The 25,749-nt window shown below is 36.1% G+C and overlaps 2 protein-coding genes across 13 annotated transcripts in view; one reads left to right on the top strand and one right to left on the bottom strand.

The window, feature by feature from the left end:
- PKD2L2 (polycystin 2 like 2, transient receptor potential cation channel) overlaps positions 1-16,956 on the top strand; it is a 32,661-nt gene extending 15,705 nt beyond the window's left edge. The window contains exons 9-14 of the mRNA XM_057734205.1: positions 2,322-2,442; positions 3,473-3,574; positions 5,134-5,198; positions 5,810-5,864; positions 12,845-12,957; positions 16,923-16,956. Coding sequence (XP_057590188.1) covers positions 2,322-2,442; positions 3,473-3,574; positions 5,134-5,198; positions 5,810-5,864; positions 12,845-12,957; positions 16,923-16,956 — 490 coding nt within the window. The remainder of the gene's footprint in view (positions 1-2,321; positions 2,443-3,472; positions 3,575-5,133; positions 5,199-5,809; positions 5,865-12,844; positions 12,958-16,922) is intronic.
- Positions 14,703-25,749, bottom strand: part of FAM13B (family with sequence similarity 13 member B) — a 117,026-nt gene continuing 105,979 nt past the window's right edge. For 8 of the 12 annotated variants that reach the window (XM_057734108.1, XM_057734121.1, XM_057734167.1 and 5 more), the window contains 7 exons: positions 25,351-25,580; positions 23,445-23,528; positions 23,119-23,214; positions 20,129-20,212; positions 19,872-20,035; positions 19,218-19,319; positions 14,703-17,175 (listed from right to left, as the gene is read on the bottom strand). In XM_057734108.1, the coding sequence (XP_057590091.1) occupies positions 17,052-17,175; positions 19,218-19,319; positions 19,872-20,035; positions 20,129-20,212; positions 23,119-23,214; positions 23,445-23,528; positions 25,351-25,580 (884 nt within the window). In that variant the 3' untranslated portion in view covers positions 14,703-17,051. The remainder of the gene's footprint in view (positions 17,176-19,217; positions 19,320-19,871; positions 20,036-20,128; positions 20,213-23,118; positions 23,215-23,444; positions 23,529-25,350; positions 25,581-25,749) is intronic. The other 4 variants (XM_057734139.1, XM_057734184.1, XM_057734131.1 and 1 more) reach the window with 3 other exon arrangements.

Here is a 25,749-nt window from a genome sequence, read left to right as displayed (position 1 = left end):
AGTGGGCTGGGGGGGAGAGGAGGAATGTCTGATAACCTCTCCACACATAAAGCAGGGAGCCTGAAGTGCTACAGCCTCAAGTTAAAAGTAAATCCCTCAGAGTGACTTGACTTGAAGACTGGGTTTAATCACCTAGGTGTCCAGGGAACCTCATGTCTTGAACTTGGATTAAGATGGTCCTAGGCTAGAATGCCCATATGCACCTGCAGACACACACACAAAACCTCTCTGGAGAATATCTTCATCCTAAACCCTTCAAGTATAATTTACTGCTCATGGTCAAAGATAACCTGGTATATAAGGAGGAAAAAATCATAAGCAAGAACCAGCAGATACAACAGACAACAGAAACATACTCAAAGACTTCAAATGTTGGAATAATCACTCAATACTTACTAAAGTTAGGAAATAAAACACAAGTCAGAAAATACCTTTAAAGAACAGGATAGTGTAAAAAAGTGACATATTTGAAAAAGTATCAAATAGAATTCTAGAACAAAAAATTATAGCCCAGTTGACAGGTTTGATAGCAAATGAGACAGATGAAAAGAGAATGAGTAAAATGAAAAATAGGTCAGAAAAAATTTAAAAGTGATACAGAGGCAAAATGTTGGGAAAAGGGCATAAAGGGTAGAATGAGAAGGCCTGATAAATGTTTAACCTGAATTACAGAAGATGGCAGTGGAATAGAGGCAATATTTGAAGAATGCTTTAGGAATACCTAGCAACCAGTCATGCCTGTAAGTGAGAGACTGGAAGTCAGATTAATCATAAATGGTACATTATTATGAAACAGTCTGTAAGTTATTTTAATTCAACAAAAGAGAACTGTAGAAAGTTAGCAGGGGTATCAAGAAGTTAAAAAACAGTGTTTTCATTCAATATAACCCTGTATCCTGAAGAATCATGGTGTTCCTTTTAGTCTGGGGGTAGGTGGGAGGATAAACTAAGTGCCAATTGGCTTAATTTGCTTAATTAAGAGAAAAGTGACAATTGCATTGCATTTGGAGTTTCCAGTTCCTATGTGATTATAACCATTCAGTAAATTGCTCAGGTTTTTGTTATTCACATTATTTACAGAGCAGAGGTATGTGGACACTTTCTGGAGAGGAGAAATGCTGACTTCAACTTATCTTACATAAACACAACTTAAGGATAAAAAATTAAGTTAAAAACACTAAAACAGAACCTCATATTCTCCTATGCCAGAGAGGAAAAAAAAATTTTGATTTGCTGAGAAACTTTGGTCTCCTAATTCAGCATTTCTCTATCTTGTGTAGATGAGAATTAGAATCCAGTATAAGAAGCTAGATAAATACTTTAAGTATGATTTAGTCAGGTCTCAGGTACTGAGGATGAAATTCCAGAAAACTGAGTCCCAGGACTCCAAATAGCTGATTTCTTTGAATACATTTTCTTCCCTCATTGTACGTAGTCCTATGCTCCCTTCATGTGACTGGCAAAAGCAACAAGGAACAAGAAACATTCTGCCCTTTGACTTACCAATCATGCAAAGTGTCTACATACTATTAAAAACTCCTTCCCAAGTTTCCCCTTAAAATAAAAACTCATATATATATAATTTATAACATATCCGTGGTGTGTATGGCAATACCGCTGCAAATTAATGATGAGAAAATAAGACTTCAGGTTATGAAATCCTAATTCTACCTCTGGAACTACTGTGCTCATTCAAAGCCTTAATGTCTTAATTTTTCCATCTTTAAAGTTCATAAAATGAAGATTTATAATATTTTCAATGCTATTTCACTTCAAAGCCAAGCTTTTGTACTTAATGGAGAAAATACACCTCAGGATCATATTTGAGGAACACTACTAGCACTTGTTTGAGACTTAGCAGGTGACAAATTGTTGGCATCCTTGTTTCAGTGGAAGAGATGCAAAAATTAAGCATATCATTGATATTAGAATTTGTAGGGCTCTTGGGTCTATGCACAAGTTGAAAATCACTTATTGGAAAAGCTCAAAGCATTCTAAGTTTTATAAGGGCACAGGAATGGCTAAGGAGGCCACTGTCAAAACAAGCTGATAAGCAGGCATCTCATGGTTCAAATCTTGCAGGTGAACATTGGGTTCACATTGGTTAAATAAATTGAAGCCCATCATTTCCTCAACTATCTGTTCAACTATCAAGTCTACATCCGGTTTTAAAGAACTCTGTGCTAACAAAACTAAAGCCAGAGAACATATACCATATGCAGCTAGGTACTCTCCTAGGCACATTAGCAACCCTCATCTGTTGTCATGTATGTATGAAGAGATGTAATGTTTTCTAATGTTTTTCTTTATTCCCATAAAAGATTCGCACAATTTCGAATTGTTCTTGGAGATTTTAATTTTGCTGGTATTCAGCAAGCCAGTCGTATCTTGGGACCCATTTACTTCGTCACTTTCATCTTTTTCGTGTTCTTTGTCCTGCTGGTAAGAATGACTATATATGTTTCCCTTTTTGCTTACATTTTTCAGAATAAAAAAAAATAATTATTAACTTAGAAGAAATTATAGTATCACTGCTTAGCTGTCAGAACACTTTACATTTATTAAGAATGGTGTAGACTCCTAGTCATCCAGGGCGTCTACATGTTTTCAAGTTGTCCAGTGGAGAATGTGATCATAATAGTTACCATCTGGGTGTTTATTATGCGTCAAGAGTGTGCTAAACCTCTTACACATATAACTTGAACGTCCCAGGTCTCTCCAGCCTGGGATTTCATACCAGTAGGTATGAATGAGGCCCTTCACGTTCTACGCAAATTGCAACAGTTCTGGCCCTCATGGCTGAAAGCTCACACCATTGTAATTTGTAGGAATCCCCAGGATGGGCCTCTCACATGTGCTCAGGACAAATCTATCTGGCCTTCCTAATCAAGGAAACTTGCCTTTCTACACAAGGCACTGCTACTGTCCTCCATGAAAACATTTTTTGTCATACACAGCAGTTATCCCCTGATGGTGGGCAAGAGTCCTCACAGTGACAGATCTGGGCCACAGTGAAAGGTAGAGAGGTAGGCTTGGAGTAAGAATACCTTCTCCACAATTCTGTTTGTGTTATCTGGACATTAGCAGTTGTAAGAGCCCTACTAAAATTGTGCATTTAAACAGCTGTATAGAATTTTAAAGAAAAAGAAAAACCACCCTTACGAACATTTATTATTCTAAGTTTTCTTCTGATATGTAACATTAATAAAGTTATATATATATTATTAACCAGTTTGTACGCACTATTTTACATTCTGCTTTCCCCATTTACCATAAGCATACTTGCCCATATCCACACACTACACATTCCCCTTCTACTATATTATATATAGTCTGCATAGCCATATCTCTTATTGAGCATGAGTTACTTTTAAAATTTAAATCTAATTTTACAAATCCCAGCACTTGTCAAAGTCATTAACATTTAAACTAAATTTTTATTGAAATACTTTATTTCAACATTTCTCCCCAGAACATGTTCTTGGCAATAATTAATGATACCTATTCTGAAGTGAAAGCTGACTATTCAATAGGCAGAAAGCCAGATTTTGAACTTGGTAAAATGATTAAAAAGGTATGTCAAATTCTTCTTCTAATCAGAATTCTAAGACCAATCATGTTCGGTTTAAAATGATTAAAAAGGTATGTCAAATTCTTCTTCTAATCAGAATTCTAAGACCAATCATGTTCGGTTTATACTCCTGTAGTTTGAATAACACCTAAACCCCAAGTGGTAGCGTGAGGAGGGAGTTTGGGGTTTTTGTGTTTTGGTTCAGTGTTACTCATATTTATATTATTTCACTACCAAGAGAAATGTTCTCTGGCTTAAAAATGTGACCAAAATTATTTCAGAGTTCAATGTATCAAAAAGCTATTGAGCACTAAATGCAAAGCACTGTTGGGTATTATAATAAAACTCTCTTCCCTCCAAAAATTTTCAATTTAGATGCTGGTAAATTCCTATAAACAATCTGAACTCAAAACTCCATGTGCCTTATCTTCCTCATTTTCTGTAGTGGCAACACTCTCCTGTTACTCCTGGCTCAAAAACCTTGAACTTTTTCTTTGTCCCTTATAACGGTGTGTTGCCAAAGCTTGTGTGTAAAGTTCACCTCTGTAGTTTTTGCTCACACTTGTGGGACTCAAGGTCACTTTGAATTCTAACTGCCACCACTAATAATTAGGGCCCTCAGTACTTCTCATTCAGCCTTCTGTATGGTAACATCTTCTTAACTGTTCAAGCCTCCTTCCTGGGCCAGCCCAGTTTTGATCATATCACTTCTTTGCTCAAAATTCTTCAGTTTCCTTGGGCTTGTCAAACTAAGTCCAAATTCTTTACTCAAACATTCAAGGGCCTTCTCTAGTCTCACAGTCTCAAGCTATCTTTAGTCACTGTCATTCAGCTATACAACTTTTACCTTCTATGCCTCCATTTACAGCATTGTGTGCCCCAGCTAATGCTGAGTACAGTGCTGTTTACCACGCTTGCTCTCCCTGTCTCCTCTGGGTCTCTGCTCATGTCATTCCCTGACCCCCCAGGAATATTCCCTCTGCTCTCTCCCTGACATTCTTTTCTCCCTGTCAGAGAGGAATCTTCCTTGTCCTCTCAACACCTACCTCACTATGAACTGCAGCAGAGTCATGTGTGTACCATCTTGCCCATCTCTGCATACCCACAGCTCTAACGATAGCATTTCACACAGAAGAGGTCCCATTAGCTGGGGGGTTAGTGGGGCTTAAGAACTCTGTCCAAGAACTTATCTGTAAATGTAAACTATTAGTATGTCCCCCAATGAGCTTAACTGTGGATTTTTTCATCTTTTATCTCTTGATTTGATGTTGGTTATATGCATTAAAGTGTTAATATCCACTAATGCAATAAATGTTAATAATATTTTTTAAAGATTTTTTTCCCAAGTTCAAGTGTGATGCCTACCAGCTTTTTCACCAGCAGGCAGAAACCACAAGTAGTGACAAGGTGAAAGAAGGATAATCGTAGTATTTGCCTCTACATTTCTTTAGGGCAGCAGTCCCCAAAAGTCAACCATTCCCTATTTCCTTTACCGTGATCAAAAATTAACAATACAGAATATATTTTTTATGAACTTGTAAACTATTTTAAATTATGCCCAGAGTTACTACAATGCTCTCGAAAAACTCAAACTGAAGAAACCTGAAACAGATGAAGACAAGAAAAGGTAAGATGAATTTTCTTTGATTTTTAACTTACCATTTTATTAAAGCTCTATATTAGAAACTTACAATGACAGTAAGGTTTTGATTTTAAAACACCACCATTCAATATGTTGATTCTAAATAAGCTGTCAAAACATGCAGTAGCATCTCATAATTTCTGAGAGTGTCAGGAAACTCAAAGCTAATTTAAAATTAATATAAGGCATGCCATGCCACCCAGGGGAAAGCTTTAACAGAAAGCTGGACAGGATAGTAAAGTCCCTCTAAAAAAGTAAGAAATTAGTCTACATTAAATGCATGTTTTTAGCTATCAAAGTAAAAAAAAAATTTTACACAAAATATTTAAGAATATACTTAACATTTATTACATAATTTTGGTGTCAAAATGTTTCCCAAACACAGACCTCTGGCAGTGGGACATAATATAAACGTTTCCATAGCTAGAGACCTGATACTCTAGAGAACTTATTAATGACCACATTTTCCAAATAATTAGCGTTATCAGAAAGAACAGAAATGTAAATCAGATCCTTAATACAGATCTGGTTGTATTTTATAATGTCATTTTCCTTTTTACTGTCATATGCCTCTGATTTTTATTTTATATTCTCAGTAGGAAAAACAGAGATTTGGCTGAACAAGCCAGAAGAGAAGGCTTTGATGAAAAAGTAAGATTTTAATTTTCTCATAAAGAAATGATAGCTTTATTAGAAAAAGTTCTGATTAAGAATTGAATGATTTGCTTTTTTCAGAGCAGTAGTTGACCACCTCCAAATTTCTCCCAGGATCTAGATTATTTCTTATTTAGGACAAATTGTTTGGATTCCAGATGCTCCTTCTCTCTTATTGGTGCTCTTAGTCAGATACCCTGGTCCTACAGCTGTACCCTCACTGTGGGATTAGCACACAGGGTTTAGTGAGTACATCCTATTGAGATGATTACATAATTGTTCTCTTTTAATCATTACTGTGATGAATCACTTTAATGATTCTTATATTTCAAAATTGTAACATATATATTCAAAAATGACTAAACATATATGTTTAATAAATAATTATTAAGCAAACCTCCACATACTGCTACCACTCAAGTGAAAAAATAAAACACTGCTCTACTTCTGGATGCCTCCCACCCCTCAATATACTGAGAAAAAGGACAGCAGGGTCGAGAGATTGGAATAAGCAAGTAAGTATGTATATTGGAGTGAGGTTTCTCATTATCAGACAATGGAATTGCAAAAATGGAAAGGTTGAAGGTTAAAATGAATCTTGTGGTGTTGCATTAGAATTGCAGGTGTGTGTGTGTGTATGTGTGTGTGTGTGTGTATCTTCTAGTTCCTGAGAAGGCTAGAGTGGCATCCTAGTAGCAATGATAGAACAAGTGTCCAGATTTTGGTTTCCAAATGCCATTCTCTTCTAAAAGGAACCAGGGCTCCTTGGAAATGCAGTTAATTCCAGGACTGGAAAGTATAGGTGCTTTATACCATACTCCGTATAGAATGATGGAAATCTGTTAAAAGGACACAAAAGTCAGCTTGAGTGGGGATCCCACTGGCTAAGTCTGGGACTATTTAAGCACTATAATGAATATTAACTTAAACCCATGAGATAAAAAAGGATTCCATGAGTCCACACTGATCTAAACATATACACGAATAAAAGTCTGAGGAAGAAAAGGACATTTCCATACCTCTCCACAAAATACTTATTAATTACAAAAAGAAAAGGAATAACATTAAAGTGAAGAAGTCTGGAAAACAGTACCTTGATCAGTATGGGAACAAGTTGAAATCATATGCCACCTGATAGAACACTAAGAGAACACAGGATACCTTCTGTAAAATTTCTGCCAAAGATGCATAACATGATGGAACATCACACAAAAAGAAACTGAAGGACATTCTACAAAATACTGGCCTATATTCTTCAAAAGTGTCAAGGCCATGAAAGTCAAGGTAAAGCTGAGGAACTAAACCAGACTGAGATTAAAAGATGGGTAAATACAATGCATAATCATGGACTGGATCCTTTTACTATAAAGGACATCATTGGGACAACTGATAAATTTGAATGAGGGACAGAGGATTTAGATGGTAATAATCAATATTAATTTTCTGATTCTGATGATTATACTGTGCTTATAAAGGAGAATGTCCTTGTATGCAGGAAATATACACTGAAGTATTCAGGGACAGTAAGACATTCATGTTGGCAACTTCAAATACTTCAGAGGATAGAAAGTACTTGTATTGTTCTTAAAACTTTTCTGTAAGTTTGAGAGTCTTTTAAAAAACAAAACTATAACTCAATAAACCATTTCTGAAATAAAAGGCAATGTAAATAGAAAGACATACTGTGTACCTGGGAAAAATTACATAAAATGAACATGAAACTTATCCAAGTAAAATTTGGATTTACTTACAAGGAAAAGAAAATTAGGTTAGCACAACACCATAAATCAACAGAACAACACCTACAACATAGCTAGGAAAGAAAACGTAAACCAAGGGTTTTTATATACAGCAAAGCTGTGCTTCAAGTATAAAGGCTCAAACAGTTTTGAACATGTAAGAACTTGGGGAATACCACTGTATTCCTGAGGATTCTATGTGAGGATCATCTTCAGCCAAACAAGAGATGACTGAGAAATTTTAGAAAAAAGAAGAAGGAAGAGAGAAGGTATAAAGTAGAAAAAGTTGACTATTTCATATATAATAGCTAAAAAGTTGAAGAATTATCATTTAGGGTTAGTAACCAAAAAGAAGAAACTTTAGCATATTTAAGAGTACAGTAGTAATTAAGAAAGATATTATATTAATGTTAAAACATATTTTTCCACATTTTAATATCTCTGAAATCAAGATGTGCCTCATATTTGACAGTGTGCCATGTTTTAACTGGTAGCGTTTTTTTCCCCAAGTGGTACATAAAATAATGGTGTAATGGTCTTACAACAGACTTCATTTCTCAGATACAACAAAATATGGTAATATGATTAAATATACTTGGGTAGTAGAGGGGAAAGAAATGAGGAGGAAGAAATTATAACCTAATTTTTATTGCTGAACTTATTTGGTTCTTGTTGAGGGAACCAAAACAAGAAAGAGATGTCCTAGGATGTATAAAAAGATACATGAATAAGAACAGACCACTAAAAAATATATACATTCTTAAAGGGAAGCAGTACCAAATCAAAAAAGAAAACTGAAAATATACCACATGCTAAAAGACTTTAAATATACCTTAAAACAATACTATTGTGTCCAGGTATATATGACATATCAGTAAAGACAAGTTTAATTTACTTAAAAAGAAAATATTTTCATATTGAATCACAGAGCAACACCTAATTCTATGTTACAGCCTAAAACCTAGAAAAGTTAAGTATTAAAAGCATGAGCCAAATAGATAGCCAGTGGGAAGCTGTTGTATAACAAAGGGAGTCCAACTCGAGGATGGAAGATGCCTGAGAGGACTGGGATGGGGGCGGGGGGGGGGAGTTGAGGGAGGGAAGAAATATGGGGATATGTGTATAAAAACAGATGATTAAACTTGGTGTACCCCCCAAAAAATAATAAATAAATAAATAAATTTAAAAAGCATGAGCCAAGATATAAAAGTCAAGGAAAAGTTATCAGGGGACACAATATAAGTCAAGGCAGAATTTTTGACAAAAAGTTCTAAATGAGATGAAGGGCACTTTATAAGGCTAAGATCAATGTTAATAATTATGATTATCTCTGCACCAAATAATACTGCATCAACTTCCATGATTTTTGATAACATTTATCAAAATTGAGCCCCAAAAAAGATTTTTTAAAGCCTAAACAAATCCATTCCATAGAAGAAATAAAGTCATCAAAGAGCTACCTCTGAAATCAATCAGGCCCAGATGGTTTCACAAGGGAATTTTACCAGATTTTTAAGGAATAAATAATTTCAAGCTATTTGAGCTGTTCCAGAGCAGAGAGAAAATTGAAAACTTCCAAATTATTTTTATAAAGCAACTATATACTAATTCTAAAATCTAGTAAAGATTGTATCCACCTCAACAAACAAACAAAAAAACTCAGGGACTTCCCTGGTGGCACAATGGTTAAGAATCTGCCTGCCAATGCAGGGGACACGGGTACGAGCCCTGGTCCGGGAAGATCCCACATGCTGCGGAGTAACTAAGCCCATGCACCACAACTACTGAACCCTTGTGCCACAACTGCTGAAGCACGTGAACCTAAAGCCCGTGAGCCTAGAGCCTGTGCTCCACAATGAGAAGCCACCACAATGAGAAGCCCACACACTGCAACGAAGAGTAGCCCCCACTCTCTGCAATTAGAGAAAGCCCATGTGCAGCAACAAAGACCCAACACAGCCAAAAAGTAAAAAAAAAAGAGAGAAAAAGAAAATTTCACTTATAAATCTTGAAGCAAAAATCCTAAATAAAATATTAGCAAACAGAATCCAACAGAACACAACATCATGATTCAGATAGAGTTTACTCAAAGAGTGGAAAGATGATTCAAAATTGTATCATCAACTAAGTAACAAAATTCATTCTATTTATAGATCAAAAAAGAAAAATTACATTATTAGTTTCCATAGATGCTGGGTGTTTGATAAGATTTGAATTGACATCCAATTTTGAGGGGGAAAACAAAACAGGAATCAATGGACTCTTCCTTGACATGATAAAAACATATTTATCTCACCCCAAAGCTAGCACCTTGCCTGATAGGGAAACATTGGACATGTCAAAGACAAGACAAGGATGTATTAGAGGGATCAGCCAAAAGACTTAAGCAAGAGAAATACATGAGAAGTACAAGAGTTCAAAAGGAAGAGGTAAAAACTACCTCTATTTGAGATATGATTCTCTTTTTCAGGTATAAAATGAACTGAAAAATGACAAAAAGATTTAGTAGGAAAAAATAACTTACATAAATAGTCATGTCATATATGCAAACATCAACCAGCTCATTAAAAATTATAATAGAAGAATCCACAATAGCAACAAAATAGAAAATGCCCAGGGATTAATTTTAAAATGTTTAAAACCAAGATAAGGAAAAATTTTAAACGTTCCTTAAAGACAAAAATACACCTGACCAAATGACATACTTACTACATGTGTGAGTGAGGACCTAGTCAGGAAAATGGAAACCATACTATGTATTTCAAACAGAGAAATTTTATTATAGCGAATTGGTTACACAGGTATTAGAAAATAGAAAAAGTAAAAAATTGGAGCAACTCATAATTAATGACTGTAGGAGGATGCTACCACTCCCAGGGCTAAGGTTACAAAAGATGGGTTTATTGGAACCTAAGATAAAGGGGCCTGGAGCTGTTGCTCAGACCTCTGAGGTCACCCCCTTCCCACGCCTACTGCTCCTGATACTTCTGAGGGAGTAGGACAAATCTGCTTCTGGGTATGCCAGAAGAAGCTGGGCCACTGCAGCCTGGAGCCAACCACAGCTGCTAGAGATAACAACCATTTGCAGAAGCAATGCTGATAGAGAAAACAAAAAGAACCTTCTCTCCTCCATTGTCCAGTAAGGCAGAACCTAACAAATCTGGTAGCAAGAGAGTCTGGGGAATGAGGTTTGCAAGGCCTGAGATCCAGCATCAGAGGGCATAAGAGTATAAGAGGGCAAATTTTGAGTTGAAAGATATTAGCGAAATGGTCAGCCCAATTCACCCCCTTTGGCTATTGAGCACACATTTGTACTTCCATAAAATGACAATAATTATTTCAAGCTTCTACCTAATAAGATAGAACTATCCTCTACACAAATGAAGGCCCTCCTATTCTCTCCCCAAAAGGGGAGAAGTAAAGTCCCAAGGGTAACTGTATCCATCCCTGGGTGACGTTAAGACCTTTTCTACTAGAATCACAATTCCTTAAGAACTTAACCTTTAAAATACAGAGTTCATTTTTAGACATGAAGTATTAAGAGGCACCCCTCAGAGAATTCCCTGGCTTCAAGCACAGCCCTCTCTGAACCCATTTTGTAGTAGCACCAATCTCCCCTTGGTAATTGGGATCAGTCACCTCAGTCACTTCTTTGCCTGCTGGTTCCGTAGCCTGAGGAATCCCAAATAGCCAGGTGGCAGTCTCAAACTCTTAAGTCAATTGTTCTGTCCCTTGGTGGAAGCACACTATCTATAAGGTCTGTTTCTTTGGGCCTTCTCTGCTACCAACCAGTCATCAGTTAGGGTCCAGTCAGAAAAACAGAAACACACTAGGTAGCTCAAAAAGAGGGGGTTTACTTCACGGAATTCATTTCTGAGGCATGAGAGGACTGTAAGAACCATTGTGGAACACTAAATTAACCCAGAAACAATTATAAGCAACAGCTACCACCTACAGGGAAGAGGGTGAGTGACTACAACCTAGGAGCTTGAGCAAATGGCCCCACATAGTTGCTACTCTGTGAGGGAAGGTATTACTTTCCTATGATGTCAAGGAAGGCTTCATAGAAAGAGTGATGGTTGAGATGGGTTTTTTGAAGGATGCATCATTTACCAGGGATAATCTATTCAACCCATATTACTAATGCATCCACATTTTAATAGACCTGGTCATTTAGAAATATTTGCAGGACCCATCACTTTTTTAACATCACATTAGAAGTACTGGTAAACATGTCAAAATATAGGTGCTGTAATGTGGCCAAAATAAAACTAAAAAGATTGAAAACCACCCTTTCCTACTTCGGATATGTTGGTTTAAAGACAAACACTTCCTGATATATAGCATAGCTCCTCTGGACAGAACAGCATTCATTTATCAGGTAAACAATGTATGAACTTGGGCATCATCATTCTCTCCACAACGGCAATCAGAACCCTTATACAGGGATCCACTTTGCTACCTAGCATTACTGCTGGAGCAGGGCAAAAGCCTACTCACTTACTGAGAAGTCTTTGAATTGTACCTGGGTGCACTGTCTCCTCTTTCCCTCTTTTTCTCGGGCTGTCCCTATTTTCCACAACACACAGAGCATTTTTTCCTAAAGGTGGGAAAAGGTATTTGGACACTAAAAGGAAAATGGGTGGGTAGTGAGCACAACGCACAGAAAGGCCTCTTTAGGATCAGACAAGGATACAGCAAGAATCTTCTAGTATAAGGAGCTTAATTTGGGGTATGTGGACAGATTGGAGTACACAGACTGATGCAGTAATTATGAAGAGGAGATTGGGAATTGACAGGAGTCTGGCTTAGAAGCAGCTGGGAGGGCAAATAATACCTACTAACTTACTTTGAAGTACACTTGCTTCATTAAAGAACAGAGGTAAAGAAAAGAACAAAGAACATCTCAGCTTTGGCTGAGTGAAGAATGGAGAATACCAGGAAGAAATTCAGCTGGAGATGTGGAGGGGAAGAGGCAGTGAGACAGGAATAAGTCGATATGTATAATTGTAAAATCCCCTAACTCTGCTAAACAGTTTTAACACTAAATTCTCTGAGGTGACTCTGCTGATGCACAGACCCAAACACCAGGCAGGGCAAAAAGCTAGTGGGGCTCAAAATCACAGCCCTGGAGAGTAAAGTTTAAGATTCTCAATCCTGTGATGTTTGTGTGCCACAGGCCTTAAATAGAGAAAAATTCAAAGGTTGTAGCTTATGTTTTTTCCTCTAACTTTACAGGAGATTCAAAGTGCAGAGCAGATGAAAAAATGGAAAGAGAGGCTTGAGAAAAAGTATTATTCTACAGAAATTCAAGATGACTACCAGCCTGTCACTCAACAAGAATTTCGAGAGTAAGCATTCATTCTAACCAGGGAACTATGGGATATCATGATATGGGGAATGGGGACATCGCACAATTTTCCTGAATCCAGAATCTTATTCTGTGAAGAAGCCACTTTATTTTCCCGGTTTTTTACCCAACTTTAAAATAACACAGAAAGCACAAGACTCCGTTTGTTTAAATGTAAGGTGAGAGCAAGACCAACTGCTTTTGTCCTCACATCTCTAAATAGCAGGAACTGCCATTTACACTTGACATATGTAGCAGATACTGTGCTCCACACAGCTTCAGAATATTAAATCATAACTGGCCATACTAGGCATGTTTTGGGAGCTTAAAATACCATCTTCCCACTCAAAGTATTTCACAATAGGCACTAATAACCTGCTGTCTCTTTATGTACAAAAATGTTACTGACTCATTCTCTACTTCCTTCTAAATTATCCTCTAGCCTCTTTTTATATGCTGTGGAGCTGGAGAAAGAATTACACTACGTCAGTTTAAAACTAAACCGAGTGATGAGAAAGGTTTCAGCTCTACAATACTGAGACAAATGGAGGTGAGAATCTGTGATACAATCATGGAGCATTTCTAACAATTTATTCTTGTACTGAATTATTTCCTAAATTTGTCCCCATTTTGGGTACATTTTAAAAGCACAAAACCGGCTACCACCAAACTATCGTCAGGGTCAATGATAATCATCAAATGATTTCTAGGAACAGGACCCAATATATAACCCATGCATATTACCACATGCCTCCACAGTATACATACACAGGTACACATAAGGACTTTTATAATGAGGTTTATTATAAAATTCTAGGAGTGTGAATGGAAAGCATAAAACAATATTGCTTTTAGTTCTTGGGGCAGGTCTCTAATTAACAGTTCAATAAGTAAGTAAAGACAGTTTTCTCAATGTTACAGAGTATAAGAACTGTTGACATTCTCATCATGTGCCCCATTCTAACTTCTTTAGTCAAAGGTAAACTAAGAGAAATGCTTAGGATCCTAGAAAACCACTAAGTAAGACCCCAAGTAAAATAATCTCACCTCCATTCTTCCCAGTTGCAATTCGCCTGGAAAAAGGCAAAGTGTAGAATAAACTTCCCAACCACCTATAGAAATTTCACTAATATCTTCAAATTAGAAATTCATGTAGACAGTTTCTAAAGTAATACATTTGAAGTTTCCAAAAGTGCTTCCTCGACTACTTTAAAAGCAAAATATCCTTTAAAAAATAAAAGAGCAAGGTAAGAGTATTAGGGTTATAAGAAGTCTAGTTATGTTTGAAAAGTGTAAATGAGGGTGCTGCAAAAGCTCTGTATGATGGTTGGGAAGTTGTGGATGGCTGGCATTTTGGAAACTGGAAGGAAACTCTTCTAATATAGGTTACATAAGCCCTCCTAGAAGAGCCATATGTTCTTTCAGCCCAGGCAACATCATTTGACCATAGACTTCCACACTGTGCTCAACAGTCCCTGGACAGTAAAACTCAAACAAAGGAATTGTTAAATATACCCACCTTCCTCAAGCCAAGCCCTTCTCTTAGAGACTGTATGTCAAGTTTTTCTTAATAAGATAATTCACTGCAACAAGAAATGCTGACTATTCTCTCTGCATCTTCTCCCTAGATTTCCAAAGAGAATCAACAACATGGACTTTCCTTGTCTTACCACTTCCTAGAGCTGTAGTCAGCCATGTGGTTTTGTAACCCTGCTGTCCCCCCACATGGTCCCTGGCTGGGGTAATTCAAACAAAGCCTGAGAACATTAAGGCAAGGGAACACTTGAGATTTTTATTTTTTCTTTTTAAACATCTACTGAAAAAAACAAAAAAACGTTTATAATGACTTAGAACATTAAAGTTCTTTTATTACAAAAGTCTATACAATGAAGTGCCAGACACAGCAATGCAATTATACTCATAGTCAAATATATCTATATATTGTTTGTATATAGATATACAGTTTTTACTTGTACCAAAGTAAAATTATCACAAACTGCCTAATTCTATCACTTACTGCTGAACTATGACACACAATACTGTCACACAGCATAAGTGCTGCCATGCCACTTTTTATCTATTCTACTCACAGCCAAACATTAACAGTGAATAACCAACATCATGAAGCAGCTGTTAATTCTAAAATGAAACCAGTCAGGCCACTGACTTATAAAAATATGGTACTCATATAGATTTAGCATTATAAAGAAGGAATATATTATTTAAAACATTTAAATAGTGCATATGGACATTTTTGCATGTGGTATATAAAATAAAACATTCATATAAAACAATATACAGTGCACATTAAATAAGATGTTTGGATATACTCCTGTGTGGAGACTGAAAGAAATTAACTAAATGTACACTGCATGATGAATTCAAATCAAAGTGATAACATCTTTTGGTGTTTTCAATTTCATGTTTCTAGGTGTACATTATGAATAACCTCGCTGTATCAAAAGGAAATGACACAAAAAAGCTGGATTTAGTGCTTTATTCCCCAACGACACACGTTCACTACCAAGGAACATTCCCTTCCCCCCAAAAAGGCATTGCACACATAGGTGAAATGTGAAGTACAAGAAATGCTACTTATTATCAAGCTACTTCATGTGCTATGTAATAGTGCCAGAAGTCTGAGGTTCATGCTTCCCTCACCTTGCTAAAGGATGCTGCAAAAGTCCATTTTTGTATGAAACAAATTATGAATATTAGTGAGTTAAGAAAACCATGCATGAGTCACTGCATGCAAAACTTCGGCACAAAGTGAGACAATCATCAATCCAAAAAAGCACCAGGAAAAAAATTAACATTTAGATTAAGCCTGATCGGAATATGCTGTTAATGACTATTATATTGTTAACACAAATAAAGTCACCATTCTGTGAAAATAATTAGCAGAATTATACCAGGAAAGAATCTGAAGAAAAGCCATGCAAAGCCAAAGAAGAAAAGATATGCTTAGAGTATATGACAAGATGCATACCACTATACACCTTGTAACAAGCTGCTTTAAACAGCATATGACTGAGCAAAAGGTGATCCCTTTAGATGTTTTCTTTATGGATTTTGCTGATTAAAAAAGAAAAAAAAATGATGCAACCCCCTGAAGGTACAGGTAAAAATGCAGTGGTATAGCCCTTATTAAGAATAGATTTACTTCAGGCATAATGATTCTTTTGCCAATTTATGCCCATTTAATTGAACACACAAATCTGAGCACCATCAGAGTTCCTGCATTCCAAATGGCTATTTTCTCACATTATCTGGAGGTGGGTAGCGGGAAAAAACGCAGGACCTAATCCAGACAAATCACATCATCGCCAACTGATAAACTGTAACTAAGGAAACAAACAGTAACTTAAGTCCCAAAGGCAGCATGTGATATAATTCAGTTGTGTGTGTGATGTGTGGTCTGTGTTTTCACTATACTAATAAGCAAGGTCACTTTTTGGTCTACCCACTGTTGTCTTTATCCAGGAACTGTGTGACCACTGAACTGCAAAATTCTGCTAACATACTACCTGTGAGAAAGTGTCACAATGGGAATTTAACAGAAATATGTTCCACAGTAGGACTTGAAATTTCAGTTGATTTTGGTTTTCTAAGAAAACATAGAACATAGCTGCATATGTGCACATTTATAGGCTTTTCTTTCAAATTTTCAGTCATTCTGTAAGAAAAAGGCAACCGAAGAAGAATTCAACATGAAGATTTTCCTCTCAATTTTCTTGAGTATTGAAAAACAAAATAATAAAGTTGGTAATAACAAAAAGCTTCTATCTCCAAAGTTCTTAAAGTTGAAAAGATAAAATATTAGTCTTTTACTAACACGATGTATCTGTAGTACAAAACAATGAAGAAAAGTGGATGTCTGCTAAAGGTAGAGAGGACAGTCTGTGGTTAATATGGAACATCGCACTACCTAGACAGGGTCTACTTACCCTCCCATCATTTCTCTAGTGGCACCACCAGCAAGTACAAAATGAGACGCTGAGTGCCTGACAAAATGAACTTAAGTACCAGCCAAGTACAAACGATGATAGCTTCAGGGAATGCAACTGATTTTATGATGTTTTCAAGGACTGTATTTTATATGGATTTTGAAGAATCTTGTTTGCTGATAAGAACTTCAAGAAGCCTAAGCTTGGCTTTAATTTTCTTGTACTCCCTGTACTCCTCAAGCACTGGAACACGATCCTCTTTCTGGGCATTCCTAGGGGAGAAAATAAAACCTAGAGATCATCTGGAAAATAAAGTCTCAGAAGTTGTCATAATGTGAGACAGATTATTACCCAATATAAGCTCAAATAAAAAAGTGCTCTGCAAGGAAAAAAAGATTATTGGACTAACTCCCCTCATTCCAATGGAACACTCCTAAAACACTTCTAATTTTGATGGATTTCTCTACTGACAGATTAATTGATGCTATCAGTATCAATGATGATTGTAGGTAACTACAGATTATCAAATATTTTAATAAGACATGCACTGCTAGACTGTGTCAGGTCTTTGAGTATATACTAAGTGCTAGACGGCTACAGTGAGTCATTTTATACATCACTTAACTCTGGCTTCAGTGAATTAAGATGTAAAAGTAAAACATCTTGCTAGTAGCAAAAAAGTCGTTTTTCTCACTTTATATTACTGATCCAAAACAATTCAGTTTAATAACCAGGTAAAGCATCAAACTATCCCAATTATAAGCAAAGTTTTTTTCCAATAAGACAGAGAATTAGAAGGTACTTGCAAAACACATGTGAGGTTTTTTTAACCATATATGCCAACCTACACAGAAGACTCTCAAATACATTAGTCCCCCCTTTATCCATGAGGTTATGTTCCAAGACCCCCAGCGGATGCCTGAAACCAAACCCTGTATATAGTATACACACACACCTATGATAAAGTTTAATTTATAAATTAGACACAGTAAGAGGTTAATAACAACCAATAATAAAATAGAATAATTATAACAACCAATAACAACTATAATATGCTGTAATAAAAGTTATGTAATATGGTCTCTCTCAAAACATCTTATTGTACAAATTTAATGCTTTTTCCATATTACTAAGCACTTATGCACTGTGGCCATAACTTTTGCAGTTTGAGGTATGACAGCAAAACAAGTATGAATTTCTTTTTCCTTCTTCACAATCTCATGGACAGATCTGTTCCTATTATAGATCTTGGCAACCTCAGCACATGATTTTTTTCCTTGCCTCACTGAATCAAGAACTTTCCCCTTTTCACTTGAAGTACTCTATTGCTTCTCTTTGGCATATACGAATTGCTAGCATCACTACTCTTGCACTTTGGGGCATTAAGTAAAGGTTACTTGAATACAAGCAATGAGATACTGTGTTGGCTGATCTCATAAACAAGATGGATACTAAGTGACTCAGGGGCAGGATATGCTGGACAAAGGGATGATTCACATCCTGGGTGGGCTGGCATGAGATTTCATCACACAACTTAGAATGGTACACAATTTAAACTTTATGAATTATTTCTAGAACTTTCCATTTAATACTTCTGGACCGCAGTTAACCATGGAGTAACTGAAACTGCAAAGCAAAACTGAAGAGGGGGGACTGTAGAGCTGTTGGCTTGGTAAGACCATCTGGTAACATGGAAAAACTTTTCTGAGGCCTGAGATAAATTAATCCTCATTTCTGGCCACAATCTGAATTAGAATATATTTTTCTTACTTTTAAAAGAGTCCCACTGGGTCAACTATGCATTATCCAGTTAGATAAAGGCACCTGCCATACTGTATTACAGGAGCCACGTAACTGCCACACTGATTGATACACATTTTGGAAATATGTGCCCTAGAATGACCCAACATGTAGCCTAAGCAGCAATGGTCTCAGTATAAGAATTCAAACTAGTTAGGATACCACTCATGTTTGGGACCCTTTCTAAAAGGAGATCTCATTTCACAAACACTTCCAAAATCGTGAGGATACTATTAGGATACTGAATTAAGGAACACAAAATAACTGCCACCCAACCAAGCATTCTCTAAGACAATTCTGAAATATTCTGTCAGATGCTGCTTACTCCAGCTCTTTTTCTTTCCATTAACTGCAGGGCTGCAAAGTATAAAGGAATGTTTTTCACTTTTATTTTCTATGTTAACATCCTTATATGCACAGTTTATTTCTATTCTTATATATTTCTTTATTTCAACATATGGGCACTTGTGAGTTTAAGAAGAAAGAAGATTCAATTTTGTGATGCTCAACAAACCTTCCATTTTGTTGATAAAATGCTTCTTCAAATTCCCGTAATGTTTTACGTAGTTTCTTTTTTTCAGCTCTGGCTTTCCAAAGTTGTTCCAGTAATTCGGGCCTAAAAATTGAAATGGGAAGAAAACATTTGAAAGGGCACTTTTGATTCATTATGTTCTTAACGGTGTTCTAACCCTGGCTACAAAATCAAGTCAGCTGCGGAGCTTTTAGAATATACCAATATCTTAAGTATCACCTTGGGCAACTAAATAAGAATAGCTGCTGGTAGGACTCTATATAAGTACTTAAAACAAAAACAAAACAACTTCCCACATGATCCTAAAGTGACGCCAGGGCTAAGAATTAGAATCAAAGGCCACATCAGGTAAAAAGCTGAAAGAGCACAAACTAACAGATAACTCTCAGCTGGTTCTGGCACTTTGTCATACAGCAAATGTAGGATTTTAATTTTTTTTAATTTTTAAAACACACTGATTTTCAATAAAGAAAATGTGAATGACAACATGTATTTGTAAAGCACACTTTTTAAAGTGGGTATATTTCTTAAGCATTGTATTCATTCTCTCCAAGTACTCAATTATTTAACATTGAATTTCTCTGCCTATAAATTTTATTACATTAAGAGGCTAAAATCACAAACCAGCATACATACATAGAAGCTGCTCTAGTACTTGACAATCGGAGATCTAGAGCCAGTTTTTCTTGATTTTCTTCAACATCAGATTCTGAGTTTTCCAATGAAGTCTGTGCCTGTACAGCAGTTTTCAAGATATCAGTTAACTCAGAGGACAGACTAACACCATCTTCTTCTTCTTCCTAAAAATACATCCAAACGGAGAATCAAACATGCCACGATTTCAACTTTTCCTTTAGGAAAAAGACCAGAGAATAATTTCTCTCAAGGATTACCTTGATTTCTTCAAAAAAATGAGCAGTTTCTCCTTCTATGATTGGCTGTAACATCTGACCCCTTCGCTTGGTGGATGGAGATCCCTGTGACAAGAAACATACAAATGGGGTACACTTTAAGTATTTAAAGTGTTTAAAAGATGATTGAACTTGGTGTACCCCCCAAAAAAATAATAAAAAAATAAATTAAAAAATAAAAAAAAATAAAAAAAAAAGTGTTTAAGGAAGATTGCTTCACTATTACAGTTAAAGTTTAACAGATTGTAAACTTTATTTTCAAAATCCTAACCATACGGTTTAAAATTTTTTAAGAATTCCTTGCTAAATTTATTTTTGCTTTTTTCTTGTTACGTATGCGTAAGAGTGATAAATGATAATTTATGTCTAGGTAATTCTAAAAGAGCTCATTCAATAAATGTTTTAAAAATTCTAAATAATAAAGTGTTACAAATTATTTAATTGGAAGCATTTTTCTTTTTAACAAAGCTCTCAAACTTTTTAGGTCTGAGGACCCCTTTAAACCCTTTTTTAAAAAATAACAGCTTCATTAAGATATAACTCATATACCACTGGGACTTCCCTGGTGGTCCAGTGGCTAAGACTCTGCACTCCCAATGCAGGGGTTCAGGGTTCAATCTCTGGTCAGGGAACTAGATCCCACATGTCGCAACTAAAAGATCCCGTGTGCCACAACAAAGATTTGGCCTGCATGCCGCAACTAAGACCCAGCATAGCCAAATAAATAAATAAATAAATAAATAAATATTTTTTTAAAAGATATAATTCATGTCACTCTTTTAAAGTGTTCAGTGAGGTGGACAGACCTAGAGTCTGTCATACAGAGTGAAGTAAATCAGAAAGAGAAAAACAAATACCATATGCTAACACATATAAATGGAATCTAAATGATACTGATGAACTTAGTGGCAGAGGAAGAATGAAGATGCAGATGTAAAGAACAGACTTGAGGACAAGGGGAGGGGGGGAAAAGAAGCTGGGACAAAGTGAAAGGGTAGTACTGACATGTATACACTACCAAATGTAAAACAGATAGCTAGTGGGAAGCAACTACATAACACAGGGAGATCATCTAGATGATTGGTGATGACCTAAAGGGGTGGGATAGGGAGGGTGGGAGGGATGCTCACAAGGGAGGGGATGTGGGGATATATGTATATATACAGCTAATCTGCTTTGTTGTACAGGGGCAACTGGCACAGCAGTGTAAAGCTATTATACTCCAATAAAGATCGAAAGAAAAAAATAAAGTGTACAATTTAGTGGCTTTTGTATATTCACAAAGTTCTACAACTATCACCACTAAGTGATTCTAGAACATTTCATCACCCCAAAAGGAAACCCTATACTCATTAGCCCTCTCTCTCCAGCCCATGGCAAACAATAATCTACTTTCTGTCTCAGAGGGCTGGTCTATTCTAGATATTTCATATAAATGGAATCATACAGTATGTGGCCTTTTGTGTCTGGCTTTTTTCACTTAGCATAAATGTTTTCAAGATTTATCCATGTTGTAGTTTGTATCAGTGCTTCATCCCTTTGCATGGCTGAATAATATTCCACTATATGGATGTACCTCGTTATGTTTATCAGTTGGCTGAACACCTGGACTGTTTTTACACTTTGCCTATTATAAATAATGCTACTCTGAACACTTGTCTACAAATCTTTGTGGGGACATATGTTTTCAGTTCTCTTGGGTATATACTAGGAAGGGAATTGCTAGGTCATATGGTAACTCTATGTTTAAACTTTTGAGGAACTGCTAGCACCATCTGTTGGAAAAAATTCTTTCCTATTGTTTTTGGCTTAACTTTTAGACTCCAAATTTCTCTTTATGATAGTCATATTTAAGCATCCATAAGATCTAGAAATGCTTCCTACAGACTCAATTTTTAAAAACAAACCTGTGGAATTCTAAGATGGTTTTCATAAATAAATTCAAAGACTATACTATTATGGAATTATGAAAATGTCAGTGACACACAAAAATATCTTGTAATCAGAAGATTAAACCTGTATTAAATAAACTATCTTATGTGTGAAAAGAGTATAAACTATACAGCATTCATTGTTCAAAGAAAATTGATTATATCTAAATACTGTTAAGAGATGGCCAACTGAAAAAAACAGCCAGTTAAAAAAGAATTTTATGTAAGGGCTAAATAAAAGGTGCTCAGAAGGCTACTGCAAACCTTCTAAAAATAAGCAGCCAGAGAGTCAAAGCCTCAAGGGAACCCCTATTCCAAGAGGCCATCAACATAAAAATGGCCTGCAAGCTTAAGCAAACCATAAGCTCCAGAGAGTTAATTCCTAAGAGATGATGCAGAATGGGCTACATGCTTTTTTCCGTTTGAGCCTGAGAGACACCTGGAGCATACCATCTAATGGTTAATTTGGGGATAGCACTTAATATGCCTGTAAGTATTACAGTTTTCACTTTTTCTCAAAAAAAATACACATATATATGTATTATTTTAAGACATTTTTGCTAACAATGATGAACATGAAAAAAAATCAGTTTGTATTATTGTGCAATTAAGTGAACGTCATCATGATGGCTATCACAAAAGTAATGTATTTTCAAAGACACAAATTTAAATGGAAAGAAATTAGGCAAGGGTCTGAAATATGAGTTTTTAATTCTACAAGTAGGTGACCCTGGGCACATCACTCCTGAGTCTCAGTTTCATCATCTGTGAAATGAGGCTACCATCCTCTACCTGTTGTGACTTGACTTGTCAGGACTTAATGACATAATCATAGATTAAAAATGCTTACAAGAGTATCTGGGAGATAGTAGTAGGCACTTTTTACTAATTTCCTATTCTTTTAAAACCATAACCTCACCTTACATACACAATTCTTGTTACCTCAGCTGTGTATTTCTCCAGTATACCACCATAATAATTTTTTTAAAAGAGTAGGTCTTGGTAAAATGAACTAGATAAATACTCGCGTGTTTTACTTACAAGGACAGGAGTGATGCTAGCTCTTGTCAGCATCTGTTTTACAAGTCTGTATCTATCATAAAGAGGCTTAACAATGTGCCTTTCTTCCCTGGTCACCTGAAGCAAGAAAAATGGAAATCACCTAGTCATCAGAAATATAAAATTTCTAAAACATTAAGCAATATGACTTTCCCTCCAATTTTTAAAAGGTTATTTTAAATAAGCAGGCAATCTCTCAAATGTAGGAAGCCAATGCTCTATGAAATAGCTCTGAAGATTTGGGCCACAGAAGTGATTCGTGTTCTTTAAGACAGAAAATCAAATCTTTTCAGCAAGAGAGACATTACCGGCCTTCCATGTTGACTTTCGTAATAAAGAAGACTTTTCTGGAGAGAAGTTTTCTCTTCTACCAAATGATCTTTTGTCATTTTCTAGAATTAAAAAAAAAAAAAATCTCCATTAGCAGCATCATTCCCTTCACCTGCACAATGTAAATAATTTCGTTGAAAGGGCCGCCCATTACCACTTCAGCTTAGGTTAATAAGAACACATCTTTTGCTTATGGATTTGCAGGCAACATTTTTCAGTCTCCTGGAGAATCTGGTCTTCTAGTAACTAGGTACCAAACCCCTTTTGGTGGTCTGATTTATATTTTATCTGAATAAGTTATGAATACCAGAACTTAGTGACCTTGGGTAAGCTACCTACCCTCTTTTTTGTTCAACATCCTAACCTGTAAATGGAGATACTTGACCTACCTCATAGAGCTCTAATGAAGGCTAAATGAGTTAATATGTTATAAAGGCATTCACACAGTGCCTGCTCAGCACACAATAAGCAAAATAAATGCCTATTATTTTATTTAATTTTGCACACAATCTTTTTTATTAGCAGTATAACTATAATTTTGTTGTGTGTGGGCACATACACAAAACACATGCATACACAAGCACAGGTCTTCTGGCAGCAGTGTAGTGGAAAGATTCTGAAAACAGCTCAACAATCTCAATTTGTGACCCTAGACTTCTACTCTATGACTGCAGTTCCCCTTCATCTGGTACTTTCTTTATACTGAAAATAAGATACTCTTCTCACATTTCTTAGTACTCTAATGGTAGTAGGCAGGAATCCCAAATTTATTTGCCCACAGTGCCTTCTTCCTTTGTTCCTTAGCACGACCTATTAACATACCAATGAACCAATGTTCCACAGAATACACTTTAACCCAAATACACTCTCCAGTTACTCCTAGGACTAGTTAAAACTACCCTGTTTGTCACCAGAATGAAAATGAGAGGTACAAAATAAAAAAGAGAAAATCAGTGGATACATACATCCTCTAAAAAGTATGTTAGATTATTATGTACATTCAGTAGAGGATAGCTAGGTGTAGACTCTGTAAAAATTGTGATTTCAACCTCAAGCTTGAACCTTAAACCTAGGAAGATGAATTTGAATAAAGCTTATCCAATCAAATCATTTACAGGAAAGGGAGTGAGGAGAAGAGGAGGCTGTATAACATAAAAGCAAAATCAAGAAAAACTGGGGAGGGGAGTGACTAGAATTTCTAATCCAGCTCTGTTTGAAGGGAGAAAGACTCCAACATTCATTTAGATCATGACGTGTACTCTGTTGTCAAGATAGGAATGCACATCAGGATTCATCACTGCCTGGACAAAAGTTCACCTGAGACCATCTACCTCTGTACACTCCAATCAAATTTCATCTGATAAATGATCCTGGTTGCCAAGTGCTTTGACCAGGACTGCCCTAGGCATAGGCTTTACTAAGCAATGGTTCTTCATAAAAATGCATTCAATTAGTCCTCATAATCATACTATTTTAGTATTTTAATGGATGTAATCACAGTCACGTGGCTGTTGAAGGGACTCAGTGGCAGGATGCCCACAATATAACCAGTCAGGAACTGGCATAAGCTATGAGTTTGATACATGCAACTACTAAGGTACAATGCCAAGACTCAAACTCAGGTATGTTTCATGCTCTTAACACATTCATCTTGCCAAATGCCACCAATATAAGTAGACAGGTCATATTCTAGTTTTTTTTAGTTTTATTATTGTGACTCAGGCACTTCTGCTGTGTTGATAAAAACATGTTTCTATAACTGCAAACCTGAAGAATAGACTCAGGCCAGCAGACTACCTAGACATCTTTATATACCACTACTGTAATTATTTTATTTCAGGGATTCTAAAGGCTATTCTGGGCAAGAACATAGCTCAAGATTACTTTGATATCTTCTGGAAGACACCGCTCCACACGTTTCTCTTTCAGTCTTTTCAGAATAAGTTCAAGTGTTGCTTCCTTAGATGGTTTCTTCTCCTTCTGAATGACCCGTGATTCATCTTCATTCTCTTCATCTTCATGGTCTAGAGAAGAACCAAAGCTTTTTGGAAGAGTGTTACTACGTGGACGTGTCTGAGGTACAAATTCTCCATCAGAGGTTTTGTGTTTTGCATCTACATTTCAAAACCAAGAGGACAGATCAGTAATACTGATTTTAGCTAAAACACAGCTAGGTAAAAAGAGATGCAAGACATGCAAAAGTAAAGTATACATCAACAATACACAGGCTCAGCTATTTCAAGGTCACATGAATATTTAAATTATACACATATCAAGAGAACT

This window comes from Hippopotamus amphibius, chromosome 1, assembly GCF_030028045.1.
Source record: "Hippopotamus amphibius kiboko isolate mHipAmp2 chromosome 1, mHipAmp2.hap2, whole genome shotgun sequence".
NCBI classification, from domain to species: Eukaryota; Metazoa; Chordata; class Mammalia; order Artiodactyla; family Hippopotamidae; genus Hippopotamus; species Hippopotamus amphibius.
Note: the sequence above shows the minus strand (reverse complement) of the source record. Positions and strands in the feature narration are given on the sequence as shown.